General features: G+C 42.8%; 3 protein-coding genes across 3 annotated transcripts in view; 2 read left to right on the top strand and 1 right to left on the bottom strand.

The window, feature by feature from the left end:
• The window catches only part of LOC132455496 (gamma-aminobutyric acid receptor subunit alpha-5-like), an 8,569-nt gene extending 3,574 nt beyond the window's left edge, over positions 1-4,995 (top strand). The window contains exon 4 of the mRNA XM_060049358.1: positions 346-4,995. Coding sequence (XP_059905341.1) covers positions 346-690 — 345 coding nt within the window. The 3' untranslated portion in view covers positions 691-4,995. The remainder of the gene's footprint in view (positions 1-345) is intronic.
• Positions 4,996-10,142: 5,147 nt separating this feature from the next.
• LOC132455494 (lymphocyte antigen 75-like) lies at positions 10,143-14,274 on the top strand. The gene is made up of 5 exons (XM_060049357.1): positions 10,143-10,663; positions 10,877-11,245; positions 11,735-12,073; positions 12,321-12,400; positions 13,059-14,274. Exons 1-5 carry the CDS (start codon positions 10,624-10,626, stop codon positions 13,176-13,178), a joined length of 948 nt encoding a protein of 315 aa, XP_059905340.1. The 5' UTR covers positions 10,143-10,623; the 3' UTR covers positions 13,179-14,274.
• A 6,732-nt stretch (positions 14,275-21,006) lies between these two features.
• LOC132455278 (lymphocyte antigen 75-like) lies at positions 21,007-24,656 on the bottom strand. Its single transcript, XM_060049117.1, has 5 exons — positions 24,532-24,656; positions 23,973-24,341; positions 23,113-23,451; positions 22,791-22,870; positions 21,007-22,141 (listed from the first exon to the last, which is right to left on the bottom strand). Exons 1-5 carry the CDS (start codon positions 24,569-24,571, stop codon positions 22,031-22,033), a joined length of 939 nt encoding a protein of 312 aa, XP_059905100.1. The 5' UTR covers positions 24,572-24,656; the 3' UTR covers positions 21,007-22,030.
• Positions 24,657-25,571: the final 915 nt, after the last annotated feature.

Raw genomic sequence — 25,571 nt, 5'->3', positions numbered from 1 at the left:
TCCTCCACCTCCTCTTCCTCTTCCTCCTCCTCCTGCACCCCCTCCTCCTCCTCCTCCACTTCCTCCAACCCGCTCCTCCTCCTCCTCCTCCTCAACCTCTTCCCCCTCCACCTCCTCCTCCCCCTCCCCCTCCCCCTCCTCCTCCTCTTCACCCTCCTCCTCCTCCACCTCCACCTCTTCCTCCTCCTCCTCCTCCTCCTCCACCTCCTCCAACCCGCTCCTCCTCCTCCTCCTCCATCTCTTCCTCCTCCTCCTCCTCCCCCTCCACCTCTTCCTCCACCTCTTCCTCCTCCTCTTCCACCACCTCCTCCTCCTCCCCCTCCTCCTCTTCCTCCTCCTCCACAGAAGCGTGACCCCATGGTGCTCTCCAAGAAGCCCAACAACGCGTGCACGGCCGGGGTCAACTACACGCCCAACCTCACCAAGGACATGTCGGCCAGCATCTCCACCATCTCCAACACCACCTCGGTGCAGCTGCGCTCGGTGGGCATCGGCGTGGGCATGGGCATGGGGGGCTCCGCCTCCGACGTGCGCGCCCTGGACCCCAAGAAGACGTACAACAGCGTGAGCAAGATCGACAAGATGTCGCGCATCGTGTTCCCCGTGCTGTTCGGGACCTTCAACCTGGTGTACTGGGCCACCTACCTCAACCGCGAGCCCATGGTCAAAGGGGTGCCTACCTCCACGTAATCCCTGGCTGCCCCTCACGTACGCACACCTGACCCCCCCCCCATCCACCCACACCCACCACCCCACCCCCCCCCCACCGATAGAGCTCTCTACTCTCTCTTTTTGCAAAAGTTGTTCCCTGTTGTGATATCGCCTGGGACATAGAACAGCCGCAGAATATGGAACTGTAAAGGGTGTGTGTGAGTGAATGAGTGTGCGTGTGCGTGTGCGTGTGTGTGTGTGCGTGTGTGTGTGTGTGTGTGTGTGTGTGTGTGTGTGTGTGTGTGTGTGTGTGTGTGTGTGTGTGTGTGTGTGTGTGTGTGTGTGTGTGTGTGTGTGTGTATGTGTAAGGAGTTCCATTGGAACAATCGTCCACAACTTTCCCGTTTGCCGTCGAGAGAGTGAAAACAGAAGCGGAGCCGGGACGACACGGGAACGCGGTCGCTTTGACAGATCCGGTCGGCTTTGTTGTTTAGGTTTGTGTTGCCGAAAGAAACTGCTAAAAAATGTTACTGCTGCTGCTTAAACAAATACTTTGGGGTTTTGGGGGGAGGGTGTTTTGGGCTGGGGGAGAGAGTGTTGGGGGAGGGTTTGTGGGGTTCTTTTGACTCATCGATTTGCATGACGCTGTCTCCCTTCAAAGGAAAACTGGAGTCTTGTTTTTCTCAAAATGCCGACCGAGAATTTGTCCGTTTCTGCTTCGGCTGTTGGTTGCGCCATTTTTATCGCTATAACCCGAAATATCGTCCCTTTCTTCTTTTTTTCGTAGTACGCTAATGCGGGTATTTTAACGGACTTGGCCTACATTTAAAAAAAAAAAGCGCTTCTCATTCTCATCAAGAACTGGGCAGCTTGCGCGGAAACATTACGCACACAGCCAGGAAAAGCTGGCAATACAACATGTGTGTGTGATTGTGGGTGCAAAAGTTTGTGTGTCTTAGAAAACAAGAAAAAACAATTTCACACTGCGTGGAGAGAAGAAATTGTACAGAAAAACATATCTTATTCCTAATGGGATCAACGCTGCAAGTTCATTACTATGTTTGTTTTAACCCTGTTGAAAAATAACTGAGAAAACGTAGCTTGTGTTGATTTGTTTTGTTTATTACGGACGCGGCCGCTGGTTGCGCCTAGAGGTTGGTGTCATCGCTTTGAGGACTCCAAGATTCCCACGCACTCGGCTAGGCTTCCCCAACAATGAGTCCAAGGAGTTTATTGTCTCGGGAACATTTGGGACGACCAAGCAGAGCGACCGGGGTGGGTGCGAGCGTCGCTGTTTTTCTTTGCAGAAAATCCCCCAAAAAGTATGGAAAGTTACCCCAAAAACACAAAACAAAAAATTTAATTATCACGGATGAGACCAACCCTGGAGTGATTCAACAAGCCCTCAAAGGGAAAAAAAAACACTGTCCACTTTTATGTGTTGTGGCCGGATTCAAAAGTTTATTTTTCCGAAGTTTCTTTTATTTAGCATAGGATAGAATATTTATCGAGCCTCTGTACTCAACTTTTGCCACCAACATCGGCCCACAGGTAATCAGTTGATCTGCCAAAGTGAGTCAAATGTGCCCATGTTATGACGCATGAATGCTGGCCAAATCTTCCTTGGATTAGAGGCTTTTTACGTTGTTTTTTTACCTAAAACTTTACTGCGAAAAAATGTTCACACACAACGGAACTTTGTATATAGACAACCTTGCTTTTTTTTTCATAAATTCCAAGTCCTAATTTGGGACACAAGGAGGAAAAAAATATTTTTTTGGATTTGAATTTCTTTTTGAATCTTACGCCCATAGAGAAAAAAAAAAACACCATAGTCTACATGTGGACTTTAAGTACGTACATTATTGTCTTGAATATTTTACCTTTCTTTGAGAATGTTTAATGTACACATGGCTGTTTGTTTTCTAACTCGCTTCTTTGAAAAAAAACAATGCATACTACAGATCCAACTTTAAAGGTTTCCATCTGAATATTTGTCACGTGAGACTCTGAAGTTCCTCAACAAGAAGGAAATCCATTAGGAAAACACCTGGGCAGCTATTGTGGTCCCATAAAAGTGTAAATTCACTCAAAATGCTAAAATATCCAGACTTTCCCCTTTCTGGCCAAGAACGTTCAACTAATTGTTTCTTGGGAGACTTTTGAGTCATGTGGAGCTGCTGTGTTGTTTATGGAGGAACATTTTTATTACATATTAATTCAACTTTTTACTGTTTTTCCGTTGACCTGTTACAGTTTCTTTATGTTGCAAATACTTTGACCCAAAGCTATTTACAGTGAATCCAGATACATGGATTTTGGATTCCTCTGCTTTTTATGTGAACCTTCCCGGGCTTAGAGAAGAGCAGTGATACCACTTGTGTGACTATTGCTTCAGTGACCCCCCCCCCCCCCGTACGTAACTGGTAGCTGTGGACATTAGCGCGCTAATGGCAATACCATGGGGCCACAGCATTAGGCCCACAACTCAACGAGATACACCTTCTAAATAATGCAAACATGCATCTATTTAAGTATTTAAGTGTAATGTAATAAACAATGTTAAAAAGGCAAATTCAAAATACGAGAGTTCAGCCTATTACAAGGTAGCGCGCTCTCGCAAAACCAACATGTCGGTTCATTTTTCGATATCTACTTCCCCAGACGGGCACAGACCGAAACACCTCTAGACCCGATTTGACAGGCCCTCGACCCATCAGATCAACGAAACTGGGGACGCAGCACTGAGCGACAAATAATAATTTCTTCTCCCCAAACGCTTTAAGTGCAGTCGTATGTTCTTCTTTTAGTGAAAACATCCCGCCTAGTTTGTTTAAGACTAGATAGTGTACCCAACAGACCGTTGTACAGCAGCAGAGGCCTTCTCTGTTGTCGTTCGGAGGCTTCTACGGCACTCCTGCACCCTCATCGTGGTCATCCTGCCTCACGTTGGATAAACGGTTGTGATGGATCCGTCGATTTCTTACCGGCAGAACATCGTTTGTATTGGGGGGGGGGGTGGCAGAGGAAACGAAACATGAGCTCTCGAGATTCGTCTAGTTCCCAGGCTTTTCACGAGCAGTGACTACGGCACTCTCTGAACACTTTTCTCACTTCTGCTAGGCTGTTGGCAATGATAAGAGTTTTCTTCTGGTAGTCGCACTGCTCCTTTCTGACCCTGGGAAGGTCGTGCTCTATGGACCAGGTCGGGGGTAGGGGAACATCAAGCTCTGGGTTGACCAGACGTCAGGCTGTGGACATTGGGGATTGAACCGGGGACCTTTTTCGGCTTCAATTCGACCAATTTTAGCCCCTCGGCTATCGGCGGAGCAACTTGACTGGGACTCTGTTTGAAATCTGAGCGGTGAACATGTTGAAACCCCAGAGAAACAACCTGGCTGAGGTGGGAAGACTTCTTGTATTTCGGGTGACCTGACCGTGCACTCTGTGCAGAGTGCACGGAGAGAGCAGCAGAAGGCGACCCCACGTTCCCTGTTGCTTTTTCCCACTTTGCTTCCTTTTTTGGCAACCTATGTTTAGCCAGCTGACCCACGGTTTGCGGACCCGAGATCCTTCGTTGATCCGACCTACACCCCCCCCCCCCCCCCCCCCAACGGCGAATAGTTCCTCCGCTCAGAGGAGGAGGTGTGTGTGTGGCGCGGAGGTTCGGGCCGAATCCCGACAACGACTTGAGGTCGCCTTGTCTGTCTGAAGCCCCCCACGGCCGCGGCCTCAAAGGAGGCCCAGCCCATAGACATGGCGGCCGCCCCCATTCCCAACCACTGCGGCGGCGATCTGAACGTCGAGGCGTCGGGATTCAACCTGGAGACGTATTCCCCCAGCGCCACGGTCCCTGAGCCCCTCAGCTGCGCGCCGGCGTTGCACATTCCTACAGACACTTCCTGGCATTCCCCAGCTGTGCTCGACCCCCTCCTCCTCCTCTGCCTCCTCCTCCAACACCCCCTCCTCCACCTCCACACTATCTGTCTTCTCTCTCCCTCTCTCTCTCTCTCTCTCTCTCTCTCTCTCTCTCTCTCTCTCTCGCTCTCGCTCTCTGGCTCTCTCGGTCTCTCCCGGCTCAGCTGACCGCACATATTGTACCGAACCCGACCCCGCCACCAACCTCCTCCTCCTGTACACCCAAACACACACACACACACACACACACACACACACACACACACACACACACACACACACACACACACACACACACACACACACACACACACACACACACACACACACACACACACACACACGGATGCTCCTCACTCAGCTGCTCCTCCTTCTCCTGACTTTGTGTTTTGTTTAGTTAAATAAAGGCAAACGTGTGGAACAACAGGAAGTGTTGACTGTGTTGACTGTGTTGAATGTGTGTGAGTGTCCTCTCCTCCTGAATAAAGGTGGGGGTCATGATGTGTGTGTGTGTGTGTGTGTGTGTGTGTGTGTGTGTGTGTGTGTGTGTGTGTGTGTGTGTGTGTGTGTGTGTGTGTGTGTGTGTGTGTGTGTGTGTGTGTGTGTGTGTGTGTGTGTCCTCTCCTGAATAAAGGTGGGGGTCATGATGAGTGTGTGTGTGTGTGTGTGTGTGTGTGTGTGTGTGTGTGTGTGTGTGTGTGTGTGTGTGTGTGTGTGTGTGTGTGTGTGTGTGTGTGTGTGTCCTCTGCTCCTGAATAAAGGTGGGGGTCATGATGAGTGTGTGTGTGTGTGTGTGTCCTCTCCTGAATAAAGGTGGGGGTCATGATGAGTGTGTGCGTGTGTGTGTGTCCTCTCCTCCTGAATAAAGGTGGAGGACAAGATGAGTGTGTGTGTGTGTGTCATCTCCTCCTGAATAAAGGTGGGGTCTTCATAGTGCTGCTGGTGTCTGTAGGTCCGGTTCTGACGTGGTCTGACTCTATGGGGCGGAGGGGGGGACACATGTTACTGATCCATAGCACACAATCAAGATCTGTGTATGTGTGTGTGTGTGTGGCTGTCTGTGTGTGTGTGTGTGTGTGTGTGTGTGTGTGTGTGTGTGTGTGTGTGTGTGTGTGTGTGTGTGTGTGTGTGTCTGTGTGTGTGTGTGTCTGTGTGTGTGTGGCTGTCTGTGTGTGCGCGTCAGTGGTGGCTGCTGGTCTGTCAAAGAGGGGAAGCTAATTTTCGGCCTACATCGTATAAATTGTACAATTATTTATTTGTAAATTCTTCTTCAAGGAAATGCTCTGTGACCCTGCCATACCAACGAACTAACTAACTGTCTTTCCAGTGACTTGACCAGGGTCCTCTCAATGGCAAGCAGGCCAAGGCTGCTTAAACGGCCTTGGCCCATTGCGTCACGGGTGTAGGACGTGAGCCACTTTAAACAGGAGAATCTCCTTTCCACACCTGCACATGTAGCTCCAATTGTTGCCACTAATGAGAACCGTTTGTAAAGCTGAGGCATTGCACTGTCCAACTCCATGTCTTTAAGAAACACCAATAAAACCCACAGCTTTCCCTTGTCACCCTGCAAGTCCTGATCTGAATACAGGACTTGAAGTTCAGACCTCAGGCTCTCTGAATTAAAGTGATTGACCAACTACCAAAATGATATTACACTCGAACAAGGAAATGTGGGAATTCTGTATAAGTGGATGAAATGTACGATGAAAATTGTCTAGCAATTTTGCCAAGCAAGTATCAAGAAATAGGTTGCAGTTATCTGCAACCTATTTGGCCGTGGCCGTGGCCGTTTGCCGTCTGCCCCTATCTGTGGTTTTATTAGAGCCTTAGTTAAACTTGTAAAAGGTGTGTGTTGGGTAGTGGGAGGCTAGGTGGGTTGGGTAGGCTACACATGCATTCACCTAGGTAGTCCTTTGTAAACACAGTAGGTCAGTTGGTTGTTATTTTTCCTGGATCAACCTTTTTTTAGATAAGCAGAGTGGGCCTTTTGTTTGGTTTTGGTTGCAGAGTTAGTGAATAGTTAGGCCTAGTTTTGTTATACTTGTTCCATTTGTTTGGCAACTTCCTTTTGGTCCCTTGTTCCCCCCCAGTTTGTTTCGAAGGCTCTGATATACTTTTGCCTTGAGTTGTGTTAATAAAACCCTTTACTTTTGCCCCCTTTACTTTGACCCTGTCAATATTATTTGGTTGTTGTGTCATCCTTATTTACCCCTGGTTCCACCAAAGGGGACGTTACGGGCTCCATTGCAAAGGGTCAGAAATGAGGAGGGGAGGTTGCCCATTCTGACCACTCTGGGTCTGCCCTTCAGGAAATCCAGGATCCATTTGCAAAGTGATGTTAAGTATAACCACCCTTAGCTTGGCAACAAGCAAACAGGGCACGTCGTGTCGAATGCTGAGATGAAATCTACAAACAGCATCCTCACAAATGTGTTCTCCTTATTTGGGTGAGAGTGTGTACTGTCCGGGCGATGGGATCTTCCGTAGATCGGTTGCAGCAGTGTGCAAATTGAAGCGGATCCAAGGCAAAGGTTGGAGTAGATGTGGGTTTGGACTAGCCGCTAGAAGCAGCCAAAGGGTGTCATTCAGAAAGGTGGATGGAAGGTTTCTTGGGAACTGGGACAGCGGTGGTCCGTGTGAAGCAGGTGGGGACTGCAGACTGCTTCAGGGTGAGGTTGGATATAAAAGGTGAAGACCCCCCCCCGCTAGCTGGTAGGCAGAGCCTGTGAGGAGGTGGGCTGGAATAACATCTGGCCCTGGGGTCGGCTTAGCTCAGGAGGTAGGGCGGTTGTCTTGAAACCGAAAGGTTGCTAGTTCAATCTCCGGCTCCTCCTAGCTGAGTGTCGATGTGTCCCTGAGCGAGACACTTGACCCCAACTGCTCCTGGTGAGCTGGCTGTCGCCTTGCGTGGTTGACCCTGCCGTCGGTGTGTCAATGTGTGTTTTAACCGATGTAAGTCGCTTTGGATAAAAGCGTCTGCCAAATGCCCTGATTGTAATTGTAATTGGCCCTGGTGTAGTCGTTCTGGTCCATCTGTTAGCCTCACAGTAGGGAAGGTATTGCTCGCCTCAAACCGTGCGTAGGAGGAGACAAGCTTATCAGTGAGCGAGGCGGTGGGCTGGGCGTCAGAACTAATTCTCCCTTCATAGTGTGTGGGACACAGTCCACCCCACGTGCGACTGGGGTCAGAGCTGTGGAAGCTTCCCTTTAACTTTAACTTGTCCCTGTAGTCACTTTTTGGCATCTGCTGTCTTTCAGTTGGTTATATCTGGACTAACTCAGGTCCTCAGTGCTTTAGGCAGAGGACGGACATGTCCATGTCCATACCCAGGGTGGTTATCTGACAACCAGTCAACGTAGTAAATCGGAAATAAAAATAACTTTTGGTAACCCTTCCTTTTACAGTCCCCTAATTACTAGGTAAGAATTACCTAACTTTTATACTTCTTTAAAAAGGTCTAAATTAAATGGCACAATGTGTGCCATTTTAATGCACTATTATTACAATCCATTATTTTCTTGGATGTGTGTTTCCTCTACCAACCTGCAATTGCATGCAGCTCTATTCAAATTTGAATTCAACTCATTATTTTGCATTTCAAATTTGAGAGCTGGATGGAAATTGATTGGGCGAGTCGATGTAAATGTGATGAACCTCTTGAGTCCACTTCTACAAGATGACGTTTCTCTGTCAAGAGTCCATGACTTTGTTACAGTACATGCCTGTTCAATCACACACAAATAACAACATGCATACACACTCAAATTAGACCTTCAAATGACAGTATATTGAAAGACGAGTAATCAATATATGCATAAATAACCATAACCCTTAAACTCTATCTAGAAGTTAGATTAAAAGCCTAAATTTAATGATGCTTCCAAATCTGCAGAATTCACCTTCATTAACTTTCTAATTTGAATTATGGCATATAAAGTGACAGATAAACTCTTCACGGTAACTCTTCAATAATTAATTATTTTTGTAAAACTGTAATTTACAGTATTGCATATATTTGATGTTACGTGTTTGCCCGAAGATCTTACGACTAAAGATTACATCAGAAAAAGTCAGTAGACATGCAAGTAATTCTGTTCTTTTTTTCTCTTCACTAACTTCATGTTAGTTTAATAATAACTAGTAGTGTGATGTTTGCAGTGCACTACCACAAATAAATGTTTCTCAGACAAAATGTCCATAAACTGCGATCAGACTCCTACAATGTGTTTTCTTCTGTAGAATATCGGTCAAGAAACGTCAAACGAGGAATACCCTTCTAGTTGTAGCTTGGGCTCTGCGCTGTATCCCCCCTTCTGCTGTATCAGGAGGGGAGAATGTGATCACATGTAAAAGGTCCTGATGTAAATACCTTTGCAGACATTATTTGCATGCACGCCATTGCATTACCGTCAAATTTGCTTCAGCTCTGCCTTTTTTGTAGTCTAATCGGCTTTAGAAATACAAATATTTCACTCAAGTAATGCCTCACTATCCTACCATAACACACAATTATTTCCATCTGAAAAAGAACCGCTATATTTATGCAATAATGTGTAAATGAAATAGAACAATGTTTGTTGATTTTTGATGTGTGGTATAATCCTTCAATCAGTCTGGACTCATTGGCAGGCAACGAGTCTAATCTTGTATTAAAGGGAAGGATGCATTTCCTGTCAAATGCATTGTTTTGCATTTCAAATTTGAGAGCTACACATATAATTCTTGGGCAGGCGATGACCTCGCCAGTAATTTAAACAACTCATTGTCTGCTCAACGAGGAAAACCGAAGGTGAGTCTGTTTTTCTTATTTGACGTATGACTATGGTACCACTTAGTAGTAACTAATTTAATTTAGCATTGACTCAGTCCTACCAAGTTTGTTACTTTTACGACTAGAAAAATGTATCTGAACTTTTAATTGCTTCATAATCGTTGAGAGAGAGAGAGAACCTTTTTCGACATATTTGTTATACAGACCCTAATCCTGTTAAAGGAAAACATAGGGATTTTTCCATGCGGACCCAATTGTACGATAATTTGGGGTCGAAGGGACTAGTGCAGAAAACTATTTGTAGCTTGTTCCAGTATTTTCTTTATCTTAATTATATAGATTTATTTTTGCATTTGTATGCTTTATTATAGAGTGAAATAGAGAGGAAGGTACGGGAGAGGGAGAGGAGGACATGCAGCAAATGACCACGGGCAGGATTCAAACCCGAATCGGTGCGTTCAGGACTGAGCCTATATGGAACGCGCTCTACCGGGTTGTCCCGATGTTCCAGTGTTTAGAGAGAACGTTGCAGCTGTAATCGGCGAAAGGGCTGCAGTGTGATCCTTTTTTTTCGGAATAGCACCCTCAATGTACGGCCTCTCAAAGGCTGTTTTTTCTCAACTGACGGGCTCAGATTGTTATTAGTGTCTGACGAGTTTAAGATTATCCTTTTACAGTGAGTTAAAACGTTTTTATTTTCCTTTTGCTTGATCAGGTCTGTTTGTTATTGTGTCAAACCAAGTCTCGCTCAAGCACAACTCTTGCCCTAAAGTCTTGTTGTTGCAGGTCATTTCGTTCTGGTCTTTAATATCTCAATTGTCCTTCACCCAAATCTTTTATAGATAACTGAGCTACGCTTTCTGTATTCCAACTCAGTCAAGCTCTCACCCACGTTTCCTACCTTGTCTTCCTCAACATGAAAAAGACCTCTCCTTGAGTAAGACTTGGTTGGACAAAATAACAAAAAGCCCACATCAAGATGAAAGGTCATTGAAAAAGTTGTATTTCTTTGTATGGATCCCTTCAATGTTAGACGATGTATATTGACGGGCACCTTTGCCCCAAAGTATAACATTGCCGCCTGTTTCACGCAAGGCTGCAGCGTTCTGGCCAAATAGGCTACTGGCGCGATCTCATAAATGGTTGTCCAAATAAGTCCATTAGAATGAAAATCATAGCTCATTTGGGTCTAGGTTGAAAAATCGAGTTATTCTTTAAACTAAAAGTAACAGGTAAAAAGTGTAAACAAATTTTTAAAGTCCTTTTCTATTATGTAGACATGAATGCTAGCGAATGGATACAAACTCTTCTAATCTCAGGTTGGTGATTTGATTTTATATTACTTAGGGTGAATGTCTTATAAAAAAAAAAAGTATATTTTATACTAGTTAATATGCTCTTCTCATGTTTTCAGCAATTCTTAACAATAATACTAGCAGACCGACCAGGTTTCCGTCTTTTTTTTCCTATTCTATTCTTTCCTGTTTAAGAATATATTCCACAGTAAGTCATGTGATTCTCTCCCCTACCAGGATTGTGTATCCCGTCCTTCTGTGCCGACTACCGCCAACACTGTTTAATTGAAACCCCAAAATCCTGGTTTGATGCCCAGAGCTACTGCAGAGAGGGAGGCTATGACCTGGCCACCATAGACGACATGGGGGCAATGAATTCACTGCTGGCCTTAAATGCAGACAGAGCTGATGAGCTGTGGATCGGTCTTCATTATGGGGGTCCTGAAGAGTGGCATTGGTCGCTGGCAGACGAAGAATTCTACCAAAAGGGAGAGAGAGATTACCGCAATTTCGGAAGAATGGACAATACCGATCGTTATGTTAGTCACGAACATGGCAAGTGGAAGACTGCTGACAATACACACTTCTGGTTTCTGTGTTATGATGGTAAGGAAAGCATACACTCATGAGTATGGACAATACACTTTCGATAATAATGTATTTATTCATAATCGATACAATTGAAGGTGCTGTAGGTAAGATCTAACTACAATTTAAGCTACTTTTTGAGTGTAATTTGTCAGATATGGCCTAGCCATCTGTCAGCTATTAGCGTGCTGTGAGAATCTGTTTCTAGTTGACCACGCCTTTCTATGAATGAGATCATTTCGATTTGAAAACGCTCCCGGGGCCTCTGACAAATTAGGGCCTCTCTACCCTGATTGGTTCAGGGAATGCATCTTGTCCGTCAATCAAAGGTGTGTGAAATTAAGGGAGGGAGCAGAGGGGATGTCTCCTGTTCTGCTCTTTTCTGCTCCCTCTATACAACTCTCATCTCACCTACTGCACCTTAAAACCCATAACGTTGATGCATTTTTAATCGTATAATTTATGAAATGTATTTGATACAAACAAAGGAATGAATGCACCATTCAGGGAACAGGCAAGGTGGAGACCGATATGTCTTGGTTAGAAGGGTGATGAGCTGGACGGGGACGCAGTTGTACTGCAGGAGTCACCACACGGACCTGGTCAGCATCAGGAACCCAGAGGAGAACCAGGCAGTCGCGGAGAGACTTGGTCCGTATGATGTCATGATTGGCCTCTTCAAAGATGCGTGGCACTGGTCGGACAAGCGCAACTCCTCCTTCAGACACTGGGATCAAGATTCATTTGTTGCCCTCTTTCCTCAAAGTTGCGCTGTGATGACTGGCAAAGGTCCTGGACGATGGAGCCAACGATCCTGTGATGAGTTGCATCCGTTTCTCTGTACATGTAAGTAACTCCTGTGAGTGTCTTGGAGTTGTATTAGGCCTAGGCTATGTTATTAGGAAATCGAATACATTCAATATAAACATTTTAAGAACTCTTCTATGTTCATTGTTGCATTAAAGTGTGTGTGTGTGTGTGTGTGTGTGTGTGTGTGTGTGTGTGTGTGTGTGTGTGTGTGTGTGTGTGTGTGTGTGTGTGTGTGTGTGTGTGTGTGTGTGTGTGTGTGTGTGTGTGTGTGTGTGAGTCTCAGGTACTAGAAGATGGGTTGTCAAGGTGAAGGTGCGTTCAGAGGACATCCAGGAACTGAATGACCCTGCCACCTTAAAACAAGTGAGTCGTAACAGCCTTTAGGTGGTCTGCTTCCATTAGAAAGCAGAGTGGGACACGAAGACCAGATTTCTGAAAGAAAAACTAGGAAATCTGTAGTTTTGTGCTTCATATATAAATGAAATATGTTATTTGGAAAACAAAGGGACATATTTAAGGTGTGCCTATTCATATCAAGCCAAATGTAGTTGACTAGCGTTGTAAAATATTGGGCAGTACATGCCCATTGTTTTACTGTGATGTCTTTTAAGCTTTGGTAAAGCACGACAAACAATCCAAGGTAGAGTATCTGACAAAGGAATCACATTCAACTAAGGAATGTATTCGTGGCATTAATCAATGCAATCACCGTAAACTGTTAACCAAGGTTGCCACCTATTCAAGGAGATGTGAGTACCATGCTGTGGTTCAAACCTTAAACTGTGAGTGAGCCTGTGAGCCTGAGACAGTTGAGAGCCCGGTGTGCTTTTCGTGTAAAAGATGAGTTTTTAAATCTAAATACAATAGAAATAAGATTAAGGGCTGTAGAATCTAGATTTTGTCTTATGTAAACAGGGCCTCTGTCATTGTTTTTAATCAGAAAATGGAAACTGTTACATTAACAATGGTTCCATGAGGTATTGCCTGCTCTAGAGCAAATAACGTTGTTGTTTTTTTTCAGACCCAAAAGCTGCTGAACGAAGCGGCTTTGAGCAACCACCATAAGATAGCGTGGAGAACCAATTCTGACGGACTGGTCTTCACCAAGGCGCAGTGTCAGGAAGAAGACTGCAATGTTTAAACTGATCCACTGAACGAGTGCAATCCCAAGACCTCTGTAATATTGAATAGTCTCACAAATCTGTAGATTTTAGATATCTAAAGTCTGTCTGCAGATGACCTCAATTCTGCTGAAAGGAAATCAGTAATCAGTAACCCTTTTCTCAGTAACCTATTTATATTTAATTTGATGATGAACAGCATAACCATAACAGGAATGAAGATGTAAGGGACTATTTATTTTTGTAGGAACCATGAATGCCAATGGGGTCACATGTCTTATACCTTAAAGACATGATAAGCTCGGTTTTCTGGATGCATCGGATCCTGTGTTTCAGGGCAACATTATGTAGGTATAATGAAGTAATTGCGTTTCTTGAATGTATAATCATGAGTTTGCTATATATGACCAATTCTTAAGTTTGGCTAGCTGTATGATGTAACTAAAGAAGGGTTAGCCTTAAAGAGTATATGAGGCTCAGCCTCTGAGCAGAATGTTGGAGCTACAGAGACTGCTGAGTGACACATGTCCACTCCACATATTCAGGTTCAGGGCTGAGACTTGACTTTTTCAGGCTTTAACTTTGTTTCGATCTATCTAGTTAGGATTTTGTCTTTCAACGTAGGTGTATCTCACCATTGGCTAACATATAATTTAATATGTTCTTTGATTTGAGTTATAAGATGTTTAAATTATTTTTTGTGGAGGATTGTTTGATTTTGTTTGATTGTTTATTGATTGTTTGATTTGATACATACTGATTAACCTGAATCAAATTTAGATTATAGCTCAAGGCAAGATTTGTTATGAGAAATATTGGCCTAAATTGTTTCAGTTTTCATCCATCCATGGTTTATTAATCGCTGTGTTTATCACACATCAGAATTATAATCTATTGATCTTTCCTGGTTGACTTGTCAATAAGGTATTAAGGTCCCTCTGCCTCTATACTCTGGAACTCCCAACTTATTCTCTGAGATTTCGGTTGGCTGATCTTCAAATTAAAATGCACAAATATTGAATGGGAAGCCATTCAATTCTTCGTTTCAGTTTAGGATTTCATATTGGTCTTGATGATTATAATGCATTGTAACAATGTCCCTGCCACATGCTACATTGGTGGCTGCCACACCCCACCTAGGTGGCTTTAAAACCAGGACACAGGCGGATGATGTTTAAGTTATAAATGAGACCCCAGGGGTCTCATTCATAACCGTTGCGTACGCACAAAACGGGGCTGAAATTGGCGTACGTGACTTTCCACGCTAAGGTTGTGATCTATAAAAAACCAACTTGACGGGAAAATGTGCGCAGCCCTAAGCAAACTCTGACCCATGCGTACGCATGGTTTGGAGGAAAAGGAGAATTGGCGACACAGATGGTGTGGTGGTGAACTGAAGTCAGACCGAAGAATTGTAGAGTGAGAAGAACGATTATGTTTTATCATCGCCCTTCATAGATTTAATTTCAACCCGTATCATGCGTTAAAGGCACCCAGTGCAACTTTCGAGGCTTAAAAATAAACATTCAATTTCTAGTCTTTTTTACACGTAGTAAGTTTCAATAACTCCATACCATTACATACCGACATTTAAGCAGCAAAGATGAGACGTCGTTGTGTGGTGAGAACTGATACAAAATCGATAACAACAACAATGCCGCCATTTTCTTTATTTTTTGTAACCTACAATAAATAAAGCAGGCTTCCAGTCAATGGAAAAATGGCTTCTCCCCACCGGCGATTGTTGTTGTTTACGATTTTCTATCAGTTCTCACCACACAACGACGTCTCATCTTTGCTCCTTGAATGTCGATATGTAATGGTATGGAGTTATTGAAACTTACTACGTGTAAAAAAGACTAGAAATTGAATGTTTATTTTTCATTGAATGTTTACATAAAGTTGCACTGGGTGCCTTTAAATCCTAATCAGAATAATTTAAGTCAACTTTGTTATTCCTCAATTATAACTCCAGAAACATCTCCTTAGAATATAACTTAAAAAAAGATCTCTATATTTAATCCCGTCACTATACTGTCCACTGACGGCGCGACTGCATGGAATAAAGCATCCGTCCAACATGTGTCAATAACATAATATTTTTATGTGACACTGTAAACACATAATCAAATGTCAATTAAATCCCAAGTGTGAAAAACCAAGCCACATTCATCACAATCGTTGTCCGTTACTCTTGATGCTTTTCATGATCAGGCATTAAAAAGGGGTTATGTTCAAGAACATTTTACGTGGGTGATTACAAACTGATTATCCAAGGTGTTCTCGGTCAGTCTTATTACCGTAACCCTATAAATGCAGAGGTGAGCGCCGTGGTAATGCTGCACCATATATGGCACTTCTGGCCGACCATGCAAATGACAGGATTCGGAGGGAGAGGGTATTTAGGGACCATAACGATTTATTGGTAGGCTACATAAAAATATGTAACTTTATGTCAGACCACTTCTTTTTTAATTCTGGGACTGTGCGCTCCTACTGACAGAGTTCACTGCTGCAGCAACATGTTGCCACTCATTCTGCTTTTTGTTGTTGGCGATCCCAATCCCGCGACCGCCGAACAAAACTACTTTTCGGGCCTCCATCTCACCCACAACTGTCTCCACTTCAACCTCCGTGAAATTTCGCTTTTTTGATTTTCTCAGTACTTCTGCCATTGTTTCCGACAAGACATAATACTTGCATCCGAGTCTGTTTTATATGCAGATCGAATTCATGTGGTCATTTACATTGACCATTTATGGTTAAAAATGGGCGTGCACAGGGCGGAACATGAAGCTGATTCAGCTGCGCACACTTGTAGGCCCTCTGATTTATAAAGCAAAGATTGCGTACGGTGTGCTTACGCAGGGTTTTATAAATCGGAATATTTTTTGGCGCACGCAAAACTTGGCATTTCCCATTACCTGAACAAGTGTTAAACCCGACATGGAATCGAAGCTCAAAATAATTTTCGAGTCCTCCCTGGATCATGTGTCCACCAACAACCAAAGTTACTTAGGAATGACGGTGCACTGGATAGACAGCATTACTTTAGAACATGAGAAGGCTGCTCTTGCCTGCAAGAGGGTGAGAGGAATACACAATTACGATGTCATAGCTTGGGAAATAGATCAGGTTCATTCAGCCTTTGGACCACATAAAGAGCAGCATATGTAACCGCTGCTTATGTGCATTTCTTATTTAATTGTATGGGATAAAGTGACCTTTTAATATTTTTCATTGACCACTTAATTTTTGTTTCCCAAAGCCTGTGTTTTGAAACTTGTGTGTTGCTACTGATTGACCTCACCATAGCCTACTTTATCCTGTTGTTTGTGGAATTGTGAGGCTTTTCTTTGTGCAGTCAGGGCTATTGTTCTTTCATATGGTTTCATATGCTATTTTGTATAGATTTATACATTAAACAGTGAGTGATGATACGGCTATGATGTTTGTCCATGCATCTGCAGTAAATTAACGGGAAAGTAATAAGTAGTGAAGTTAATTTTCAAATGCTGCAACTAGTAAAGTAATCTTATTATAATTTACAGAAGTAACTAGTAATAAGTAACTCATTACTTTTTTGGAGCATCTACCCCAACACTGCACCTAATAATAGTCGTATGTTTTTTTATACAATAAGAAAATTGTCATATAAGAAAAATGGGCTAATTGCTCTAACTTTATTGGCAAACATTTCTCAAATGTAACTAAGTAAAACAAATTCTGTTCGATGATTTTTGTGAGGCTTGGTCTAAAGTTTTTATGTGGCGATTTGGGTGAATTTATGATTATTTTTCTAGCCTGTGAATCTTTTTATCATGTTTAGCTTTAATATGAAATTGAGTTTTATAAATCCTTCTGATTCTAGAGATTAATATTCTGAAAGAATTTTGAGTCCAGGTCAATCTGGTGAGGAGAAATAAGCCTAATTCATGATTTTTTACAATAGTGCCGATTTTGGATGCAGTACCACAATTTAGGGGTTATGGGTAGAGTGGGTTAATGGTAACCATACCTGAACATTTCAAGAGTTTTCGAATTACGGCTGCAGTATGACTTTTACAGAATTTGAGGGAAAAATAAAACGTTACAGCAAACTAAAAACGAAATAAACTAGGCCGCCTGCTACTTAAAGGGCTTTGAGTGTGAGAAAAGTGCTATACAAAAAACAAGTATTATAATTATTATTAGGGGTCCGAGCAACGAAGCTGCTTGGTCCCCTATTGTACCCTATTGATGAAAAGGGTTACTGGAGGACAGGGAAAACGGGCTAGACTTAGGATAACGCTGGTAGGACCTATAGTAAACTGAGTAGAAGTAAACGACGAACTGGCGCTGGCTGATTGGAGATCCCCGGCTGAAGTAGGGACCGGTGATTGTAGATTGCAGACAGGTGTGTAGAGGGAGTGAGGACCAGTGGCGCCAAGCGGCCACTAGATGGGGGTGTTGTACCGTGTGGCAGGACGTGGCGTAACGCGTCCCTGCTACCAGCTTCATGATTATGACTGTATATGCCACAGACAAATAGAGTGGTATTGTTAACTATTAAAAATGCTTGTTTCACTGTTTAGATTAATATTGCCTTTACAGGGCTCATCTCTTAAACACATGTGGTAAGTCATGGCGATTTAAGATCAAGGGTAACCAGGGCGATGAATGGATTTGTATCAAAGACCTCACTTCATATAACTGTAATGTGTAAGATGTTACCCTTTTGTAAGTAATGCTTGAATTACTGTGTAGAATGTATTGTGGGCACCTTCGGTGGTAAGATAAACGTTAATGTGATTGTGCAAGGAAGTCACAGATTTTGGGGTTACCTCACAGAGCCTGGGCCACATGGGTCAGTTCTTTGCAAACCAACTCAGGTTCAGAGCAGTTCTCTCGTATAGACCGTGGGTTCTATCCACGACACCATCTTGAAATTTCAAGTGGCTGTGAGTTTCTTGTCAAATTACCCTTTGATATGGCTCATGGCAATTGTCATGCTTGTATCACCAACTAAATGATTTATTAACCCTAACTGCTCCACTAAGGTGGTAGCCATCTTGAAAAATGCCCGCCATCTGGACATTTCTGGTAGCTGTGGGTGGCTGTCAATTGACCCACAGAAACTGCTCATGCCAATTTTCATACTTATAAACAAATAAACGATTTTAGTATATGCTACACGTGAACCTCCTAAGATGGCGCAATTTGATTGGTTCGCTATCTCGGGATATTGGGCAATATCCCATGATTGAGATCTCAAACTCGGGATATTGTTTTCATCGCAAAATGTCCCGCTTTGTTCGCTAATAAAAACCGGCAAAAAGTGTTATCTTGTTTATTTTATTTTTTTATCCACCAAAAGCAAAGTGAATAGTGGGGAATAGCCCCTGAAACCGAAAGTCGAGGGGGCTGTTTACTATCACCGCACTGCTCCACTAAGGTGTCGACCTTCTTCAAAAATGGCTACCATCTTGACATTTCTAATGTCTTGGACAATATACAGTATGTACTTGTCATGTGACCCATGGAGACTGCTCATGCCAATTTTCAGGCTTGTTTCACAAATTGAAAGATTGTAGCACTTATCTGTTTCACTAATAACCCCTATGGTTGCAAACAGACTAACCCCTAAAAGTTCTTCCAGAAAACCTATAGATTATAGAATAGTGTATTAGTTTCAGTGTTAGTTTGTACATTTGTAGAAGGGGTATTTGTCAGGGGCAAGAGTCAAGAACAAGTATTGTGTTATGACAACTTAGCAAAGCATACTATTCGTTCATAAAAATGTATAGACTACAGAGCAATTCACAAAGATGAAAAACAAAATGCATTAATTACTTTATTTTAGTTTTGTTCCAAATTGTATTTCAGTGAATAACTCCTAGTTTGTGTTGATGGTAATAATTCCTGAGGGGTATTCCATGAACAGAGGTTTAACAAACACAGAGTTAGCGCTGAACTCGTTGATTGACCCTGTGCCAACTAAAACAGAGCTGTCCGTTCCACCGCACGGGTTATGCATTAGTTCAATCAACACGGGGTTGGTTAACACAGGGTGGTGCGCGTCCACGCAAACCTATGAAGACGTGATGTATAGTTCATGGTAATCCTGATCGATATGGCGAAACGGGCCGCTTATTTCAATGAAATGGAACTCCAGGTTCTCCTGGAGAGCTATGACGAGGAGAAGGACATCATCACAAGAAAAGGGAACGCTAAAGCCTCTGCGAAATTTACATGTCAGAAGCATGATCCTTAATATTTGAGCCATGAATCCATTATTATCGCAGTTAAGCACCCTTTTTTTCCAAAAAATATCAATAAAAAAATATATATATAATATGTACTGCGATGGCTCCCGAGCGGTCAGCGGATCAAATAAAAAAAAATGAAGTAGGTTTAAAAACATCAAACAAACTGGTAAGCTTTTCCCACCATCGTATTGGCCTACATAGGCTATATTTTGTCAGTCCAATTGTCATACCATATTTGTCACTCCTGCATTTAAATAAGCCCTTTTTTTTTAAAGCCAATCGTCAAAAGGCAGACAGTCGGCACACTGGATCTGGCCCTCAAATTGTCTTGACCCTGGTGGAGGAGCTGGCAATAGATATAAATTCAGGGCGCCCTAGCATGGAGGGGGTACCTGGAGGTACCTCCTCAGAGAGTCAGGGGCCATGTGCGGGTACCCCACTGGTTGAATGTAGGTTTTTCTGTTTTTCTTGTGTATTAGATTTTGTTTGTCTTCGAAGTAACACATGCAAACCGTGTACGAGCCCACAGCGCAAATGTTCCAAATGTTTTTTTTTGGTAACTGGGTAGAAAACCTAAAAGTGACAATTCATCAACTTCACAGATCAAGATGGATTAGTGCTTTTAATGGAGCCGCCGTCTACGATCGAACCTTCTCCAGTGGATGTAAGTCTGTTGTAAGCGCCTCTCGGCATACTTGGCCAATATTGCTCTTTGTATGATAGGAGGCCGATGAAAATCTTGGTCCGGACGTGGATGGTTCATCTGAAAGGACAGAGATGTGCTCAGCATCTCCAACATTATAGAGAAAACTACCATTTGCAAAAAAACGGAGGACTACGCAAATAGTCTGGAGTGAACTGAGGCCAGGTCCTCGATTGGTAGTGTTGGCCATGTAAGGCTGGAGCAGGCTATTTAAATATATTAAAGATTTTCGCAAGAATCTATATCTCTCCAGTAAAAAGTCTTCCGGATATGCCAAGATGTCGAGCCTTGGTCTTATTAATCGCTCCCGGTGGATTGCACGAATAATTTGCGCTCCGATATCAACAGGCCTCTCATCAAAAGGGCATGCCATTATGAACACATGAAATCTGCGGTGAACGCAGGTTTACATACCCAAAACTGGTTTATGTTCCAAACTTAACCTGTGCAAAACCTGCGCCGACCAGGTTTGATTCAGAGCATATGTTTCTATAGTAACTAACTAACATACCATGTTCATTTTGCAACGGAAAACCTAGGGTTACCGCAAACCCTGGGTTAACATACCCGGTTATGTGATAAAACCAGCTTTTTGGAATACCCCTCTGAACAGTGAATGATGTTATTTATTATTATTACCAATTTAAATGAATACATTTTGGAATATCTAACACGGAAATAGGCCATTACAGAAAATAATGAACTTGACTGTAGTATGTGGTCTGGCCCGAGTCTGACCGATTAGATCCTGGGTCTGGGTGAGGCAGCATACCTGCTAGTAGTGGGGTTAAACATCATCCGCCTGTGTCCTGGTGTGGCAGCCACCAATGTAGAATGTGGCAGGGACATTGTTACAATGCATTATAATCATCAAGACCAATATGAAATCCTAAACTGAAACGAAGAATTGAATTGCTTCCCATTCAATATTTGTGCATTTTAATTTGAAGATCAGCCAACCGAAATCTCAGAGAATAAGTTGGGAGTTCCAGAGTATAGAGGCAGAGGGACCTTAATACCTTATTGACAAGTCAACCAGGAAAGATCAATAGATTATAATTCTGATGTGTGATAAACACAGCGATTAATAAACCATGGATGGATGAAAACTGCAACAATTTAGGCCAATATTTCTCATAATAAATCTTGCTTTGAGCTATAATCTAAATTTGATTCAGGTTAATCAGTATGTATCAAATCAAACAATCAATAAACAATCAAACTAAATCAAACAATCCTCCACAAAAAATAATTTAAACATCTTATAACTCAAATCAAAGAACATATTCAATGAAATGTTAGCCAATGGTGAGATACACCTACGTTGAAAGACAAAATCCTAACTAGATAGATCGAAACAAAGTTAAAGCATGAAAAAGTCAAGTCTCTGCCCTGAACCTGAATATGTGGAGTGGACATGTGTCCCTCAGCAGTCTCTGTAGCTCCAACATTCTGCTCAGAGGCTGAGCCTCATATACTCTTTAAGGCTAACCCTTCTTTAGTTACATCATACAGCTAGCCAAACTTGAGAATTGGTCATATATAGCAAACTCATGATTATACATTCAAGAAACGCAATTACTTCATAATACCTACATAATGTTGCCCTGAAACACAGGATCCGATGCATCCAGAAAACCGAGCTTATCATGACTTTAAGGTATAAGACATGTGACCCCATTGGCATTCATCGTTCCTACAAAAATAAATAGTCCCTTACATCTTCATTCCTGTTATGGTTATGCTGTTCATCATCAAATTAAATATAAATAGGTTACTGAGAAAAGGGTTACATTACTGATTTCCTTTCAGCAGAATTGAGGTCATCTGCAGACAGACTTTAGATATCTATAATCTACAGATTTGTGAGACTATTCAATATAACAGAGGTCTTGGGATTGCACTCGTTAAGTGGATCAGTTTAAACATTGCAGTCTTCTTCCTGACACTGCTCCTCGGTGAAGACCTGTCCGTCAGAATTGGTTCTCCACGCTATCTTATGGTGGTTGCTCAAAGCCGCTTCGTTCAGCAGCTTTTGGGTCTGAAGAAAAAACAACAACGTTATTTGCTCTAGAGCAGGCAATACCTCATGAACCAAAGAACCATTATTAATATAACAGTTTCCATTTTCTGATTAAAAAAAATGACAGAGGCCCTGTTTACATAAGTCAAAATCTAGATTCTACAGCCCTTAATCTTATTTCTATTGAATTTAGATTTAAAAACTCATCTTTTACACGAAAACCACACCGGGCTCTCAACCGTCTCAGGCTCACAGGCTCACTCACAGTTTAAGGTTTGAACCACAGCATGGTACTCACATCTCCTTGAATAGGTGGCAACCTTGGTTAACAGTTTACGGTGATTCTTATTGATTAATGCCACGAAAACATTCCTTAGTTGAATGGGATTCCTTTGTCAGATACTCTACCTTGGATTGTTTGTCGTGCTTTACCAAAGCATGTACTGCCCAATATTTTACAACGCTAGTCAACTACATTTGGCTTGATATGAATAGGCACACCTTAAATATGTCCCTTTGTTTTAAAAAATAACATATTTCATTTATATATGAAGCACAAAACTACAGATTTCCTAGTTTTTCTTTCAGAAATCTGGTCTTCGTGTGCCCACTCAGCTTTCTAATGGAAGCAGACCACCTAAAGGCTGTTACGACTCACTTGTTTTAAGATGGCAGGGTCATTCAGTTCCTGGATGTCCTCTGAACGCACCTTCACCTTGACAACCCATCTTCTAGTACCTGAGACTCACACACACACACACACACACACACACACACACACACACACACACACACACACACACACACACACACACACACACACACACACACACACACACACACACACACACACACACACACTTTAATGCAACAATGAACATAGAAGAGTTCTTAAAAATGTTTATATTGAATGTATTCGATTTCCTAATAACATAGCCTAGGCCTAATACAACTCCAAGACACTCACAGGAGTTACTTACATGTACAGAGAAACGGATGCAACTCATCACAGGATCGTTGGCTCCATTGTCCAGGACCTTTGCCAGTCATCACAGCGCAACTTTGAGGAAAGAGGGCAACAAATGAATCTTGATCCCAGTGTCTGAAGGAGGAGTTGCGCTTGTCCGACCAGTGCCACGCATCTTTGAAGAGGCCAATCAAGACATCATACGGACCAAGTCTCTCCGCGACTGCCTGGTTCTCCTCTGGGTTCCTGATGCTGACCAGGTCCGTGTGGTGACTCCTGCAGTACAACTGCGCCCCCGTCCAGCTCATCACCTCTCTAACCAAGACATATCGGTGTCCACCTTGTCTGTTCCCTGAATAGTGCATTCATTCCTTTGTTTGTATCAAATACATTTCATAAATTATACGATTAAAAATGTATCAACGTTATGGGTTTTAAGGTGCTGTAGGTGAGATGAGAGTTGTATAGTGGGAGCAGAAAAGAGCAGAACAGGAGACATCCCCTCTGCTCCCTCCCTTAATTTCACACACCTTTGATTGACAGACAAGATGCATTCCCTGAACCAATCAGGGAAGAGAGGCCCTAATTTGTCCGAGAGGCCCCGGGAGCGTTTTCAAATCGAAATGATCTCATGCATAGAAAGGCGTGGTCAACTAGAAACAGATTCTCACAGCACATTTGTGTCGACTACCGTAGGGTGAATGCGGTGTAGAGCTGACAGATGGCAAGGCCATATCTGACAAATTACACTCAAAAAGTAGCTTAAATTGTAGTTAGATCTTACCTACAGCACCTTCAATTGTATCGATTATGAATAAATACATTATTATTGAAAGTGTATTGTCCATACTCATGAGTGTATGCTTTCCTTACCATCATAACACAAGAACCACAAGTGTGTATTGTCAGCAGTCTTCCACTTGCCATATTCGTGACTAACATAACGATCGGTATTGTCCATCCTTCCGAAATTGCGGTAATCTCTCTCTCCCTTTTGGTAGAATTCTTCGTCTGCCAGCGACCAATGCCACTCTTCAGGACCCCCATTATGAAGACCGATCCACAGCTCATCAGCTCTGTCTGCATTCAAGGCCAGCAGTGACTTCATTGCCCCCATGTCGTCTATAGTGGCCAGGTCATGGCCTCTCTCTCTGCAGTAGTTCTGGGCATCAAACCAGGATTTGGGGGTTTCAATTAAACAGTGTTGGCGGTACTCTGCACAGAAGGACGGGATACACAGTCCTGGTAGTGGAGATAATCATATGACTTACTTTCATATGCATAAACACCAATGGGAAAGATGCCCACATAGCTGGTGTACTTGTATTGTAAAGTAAGTAAATATTAAATGTTATTAAATATTTTGTTCTGAAAAACACATTTTACTTTTGATGCATACACCCATGGGTAACATAAACAGAAAAACACCTACCTGAGATTAGAAGAGTTTGCATCCATTCCATTGCATTCATATCTACATAACATATAATTAATTAAAAATTGTCAATAACGGTAGATCTTACAATTTACTTACTATTAGTTTAACATACATCTCCATAATAATGAAGCATTAGAAAAAAGGGATATTTTTGTTATTGGATAACCATAACAAAATGTATTATATGATATCATTATCATTCAGGTGATATTATTTTCTATACTGTCAATAATATTCAGAACATTATGATCATGCATCATGGAAGACACTTGCCTTTGGTCGTTCTTGCGTGGTGGTTAATGAATCTTCATCACTGACTAGTTATACGACTCTTTATTCTAGCTCTCAGATTTGAAATGCAAAATAAAGATTTAGCCAGGAAGGTCATCGTGCATCCCGATTTGACTGCTTTGCCTGCCTTGGCGCTATCCGCAACTTTCGCCCATTCTAGCTCTCAGATTTGAAATGCTAAATAACGGGTTGGCCAGGAAGTTCATCGTGCCCATCTAATCCCGAATTTGACTGCTTTGCCTGCCTGTGAGTCAGGGCATAACCTGCTCATTAAAGTAGAGTAAACCTACATTATAGATTAAAGTATCATAACATAATATCTAATCATCATCGTTGATGGGAAGACGAACAGAGATCTCGCCAACTAACAAACATCTGTGAATTTCTAAAAGCAAGTGTCGAGTGTGTGGTTAAAGGCAGGTTCAACCTGCCTCACCTGGCCCAAGTCGAACTGATTCGACTCTGGGGCTGGGTGAGTATGCACACCTGTTTGGACAATCAATGTGCACGGGTAAAACCAGCCATCAACACACACTCTCGGGAGATCTTATACATGGCAGCATGTTACATCTGCTCTGTGAATCATTTATGCTTCAAACGCTGCAATATATCCGTTTCAACCTCATCCCCTGTGTTCAGGTTTCGGAGGAGCCCAGAAAAGACAACCAGGAGGTGTTTGGCAGCGGACACTGCTTCAGGAAGTTACCAGTTTGAAAAGCTTCTAACAGACCTATGTATCTTAA

This window comes from Gadus macrocephalus, chromosome 4 (genome assembly GCF_031168955.1).
Source record: "Gadus macrocephalus chromosome 4, ASM3116895v1".
In the NCBI taxonomy this organism is placed as follows: Eukaryota; Metazoa; Chordata; class Actinopteri; order Gadiformes; family Gadidae; genus Gadus; species Gadus macrocephalus.
Note: the sequence above shows the minus strand (reverse complement) of the source record. Positions and strands in the feature narration are given on the sequence as shown.

Coding starts and splice junctions, on each gene's coding strand:
- LOC132455494 (XM_060049357.1), top strand. CDS start 10,624: ATGAATGCTAGCGAATGGATACAAACTCTTCTAATCTCAG. Junction 12,074..12,320: donor GCATCCGTTTCTCTGTACAT/GTAAGTAACTCC, acceptor TGTGAGTCTCAG/GTACTAGAAGATGGGTTGTC. Junction 12,401..13,058: donor ACCCTGCCACCTTAAAACAA/GTGAGTCGTAAC, acceptor GTTTTTTTTCAG/ACCCAAAAGCTGCTGAACGA.
- LOC132455278 (XM_060049117.1), bottom strand. CDS start 24,571: ATGAATGCAATGGAATGGATGCAAACTCTTCTAATCTCAG. Junction 23,452..23,972: donor GTGGTTCTTGTGTTATGATG/GTAAGGAAAGCA, acceptor TGCACTATTCAG/GGAACAGACAAGGTGGACAC. Junction 22,142..22,790: donor ACCCTGCCATCTTAAAACAA/GTGAGTCGTAAC, acceptor CAGACCCAAAAG/CTGCTGAACGAAGCGGCTTT.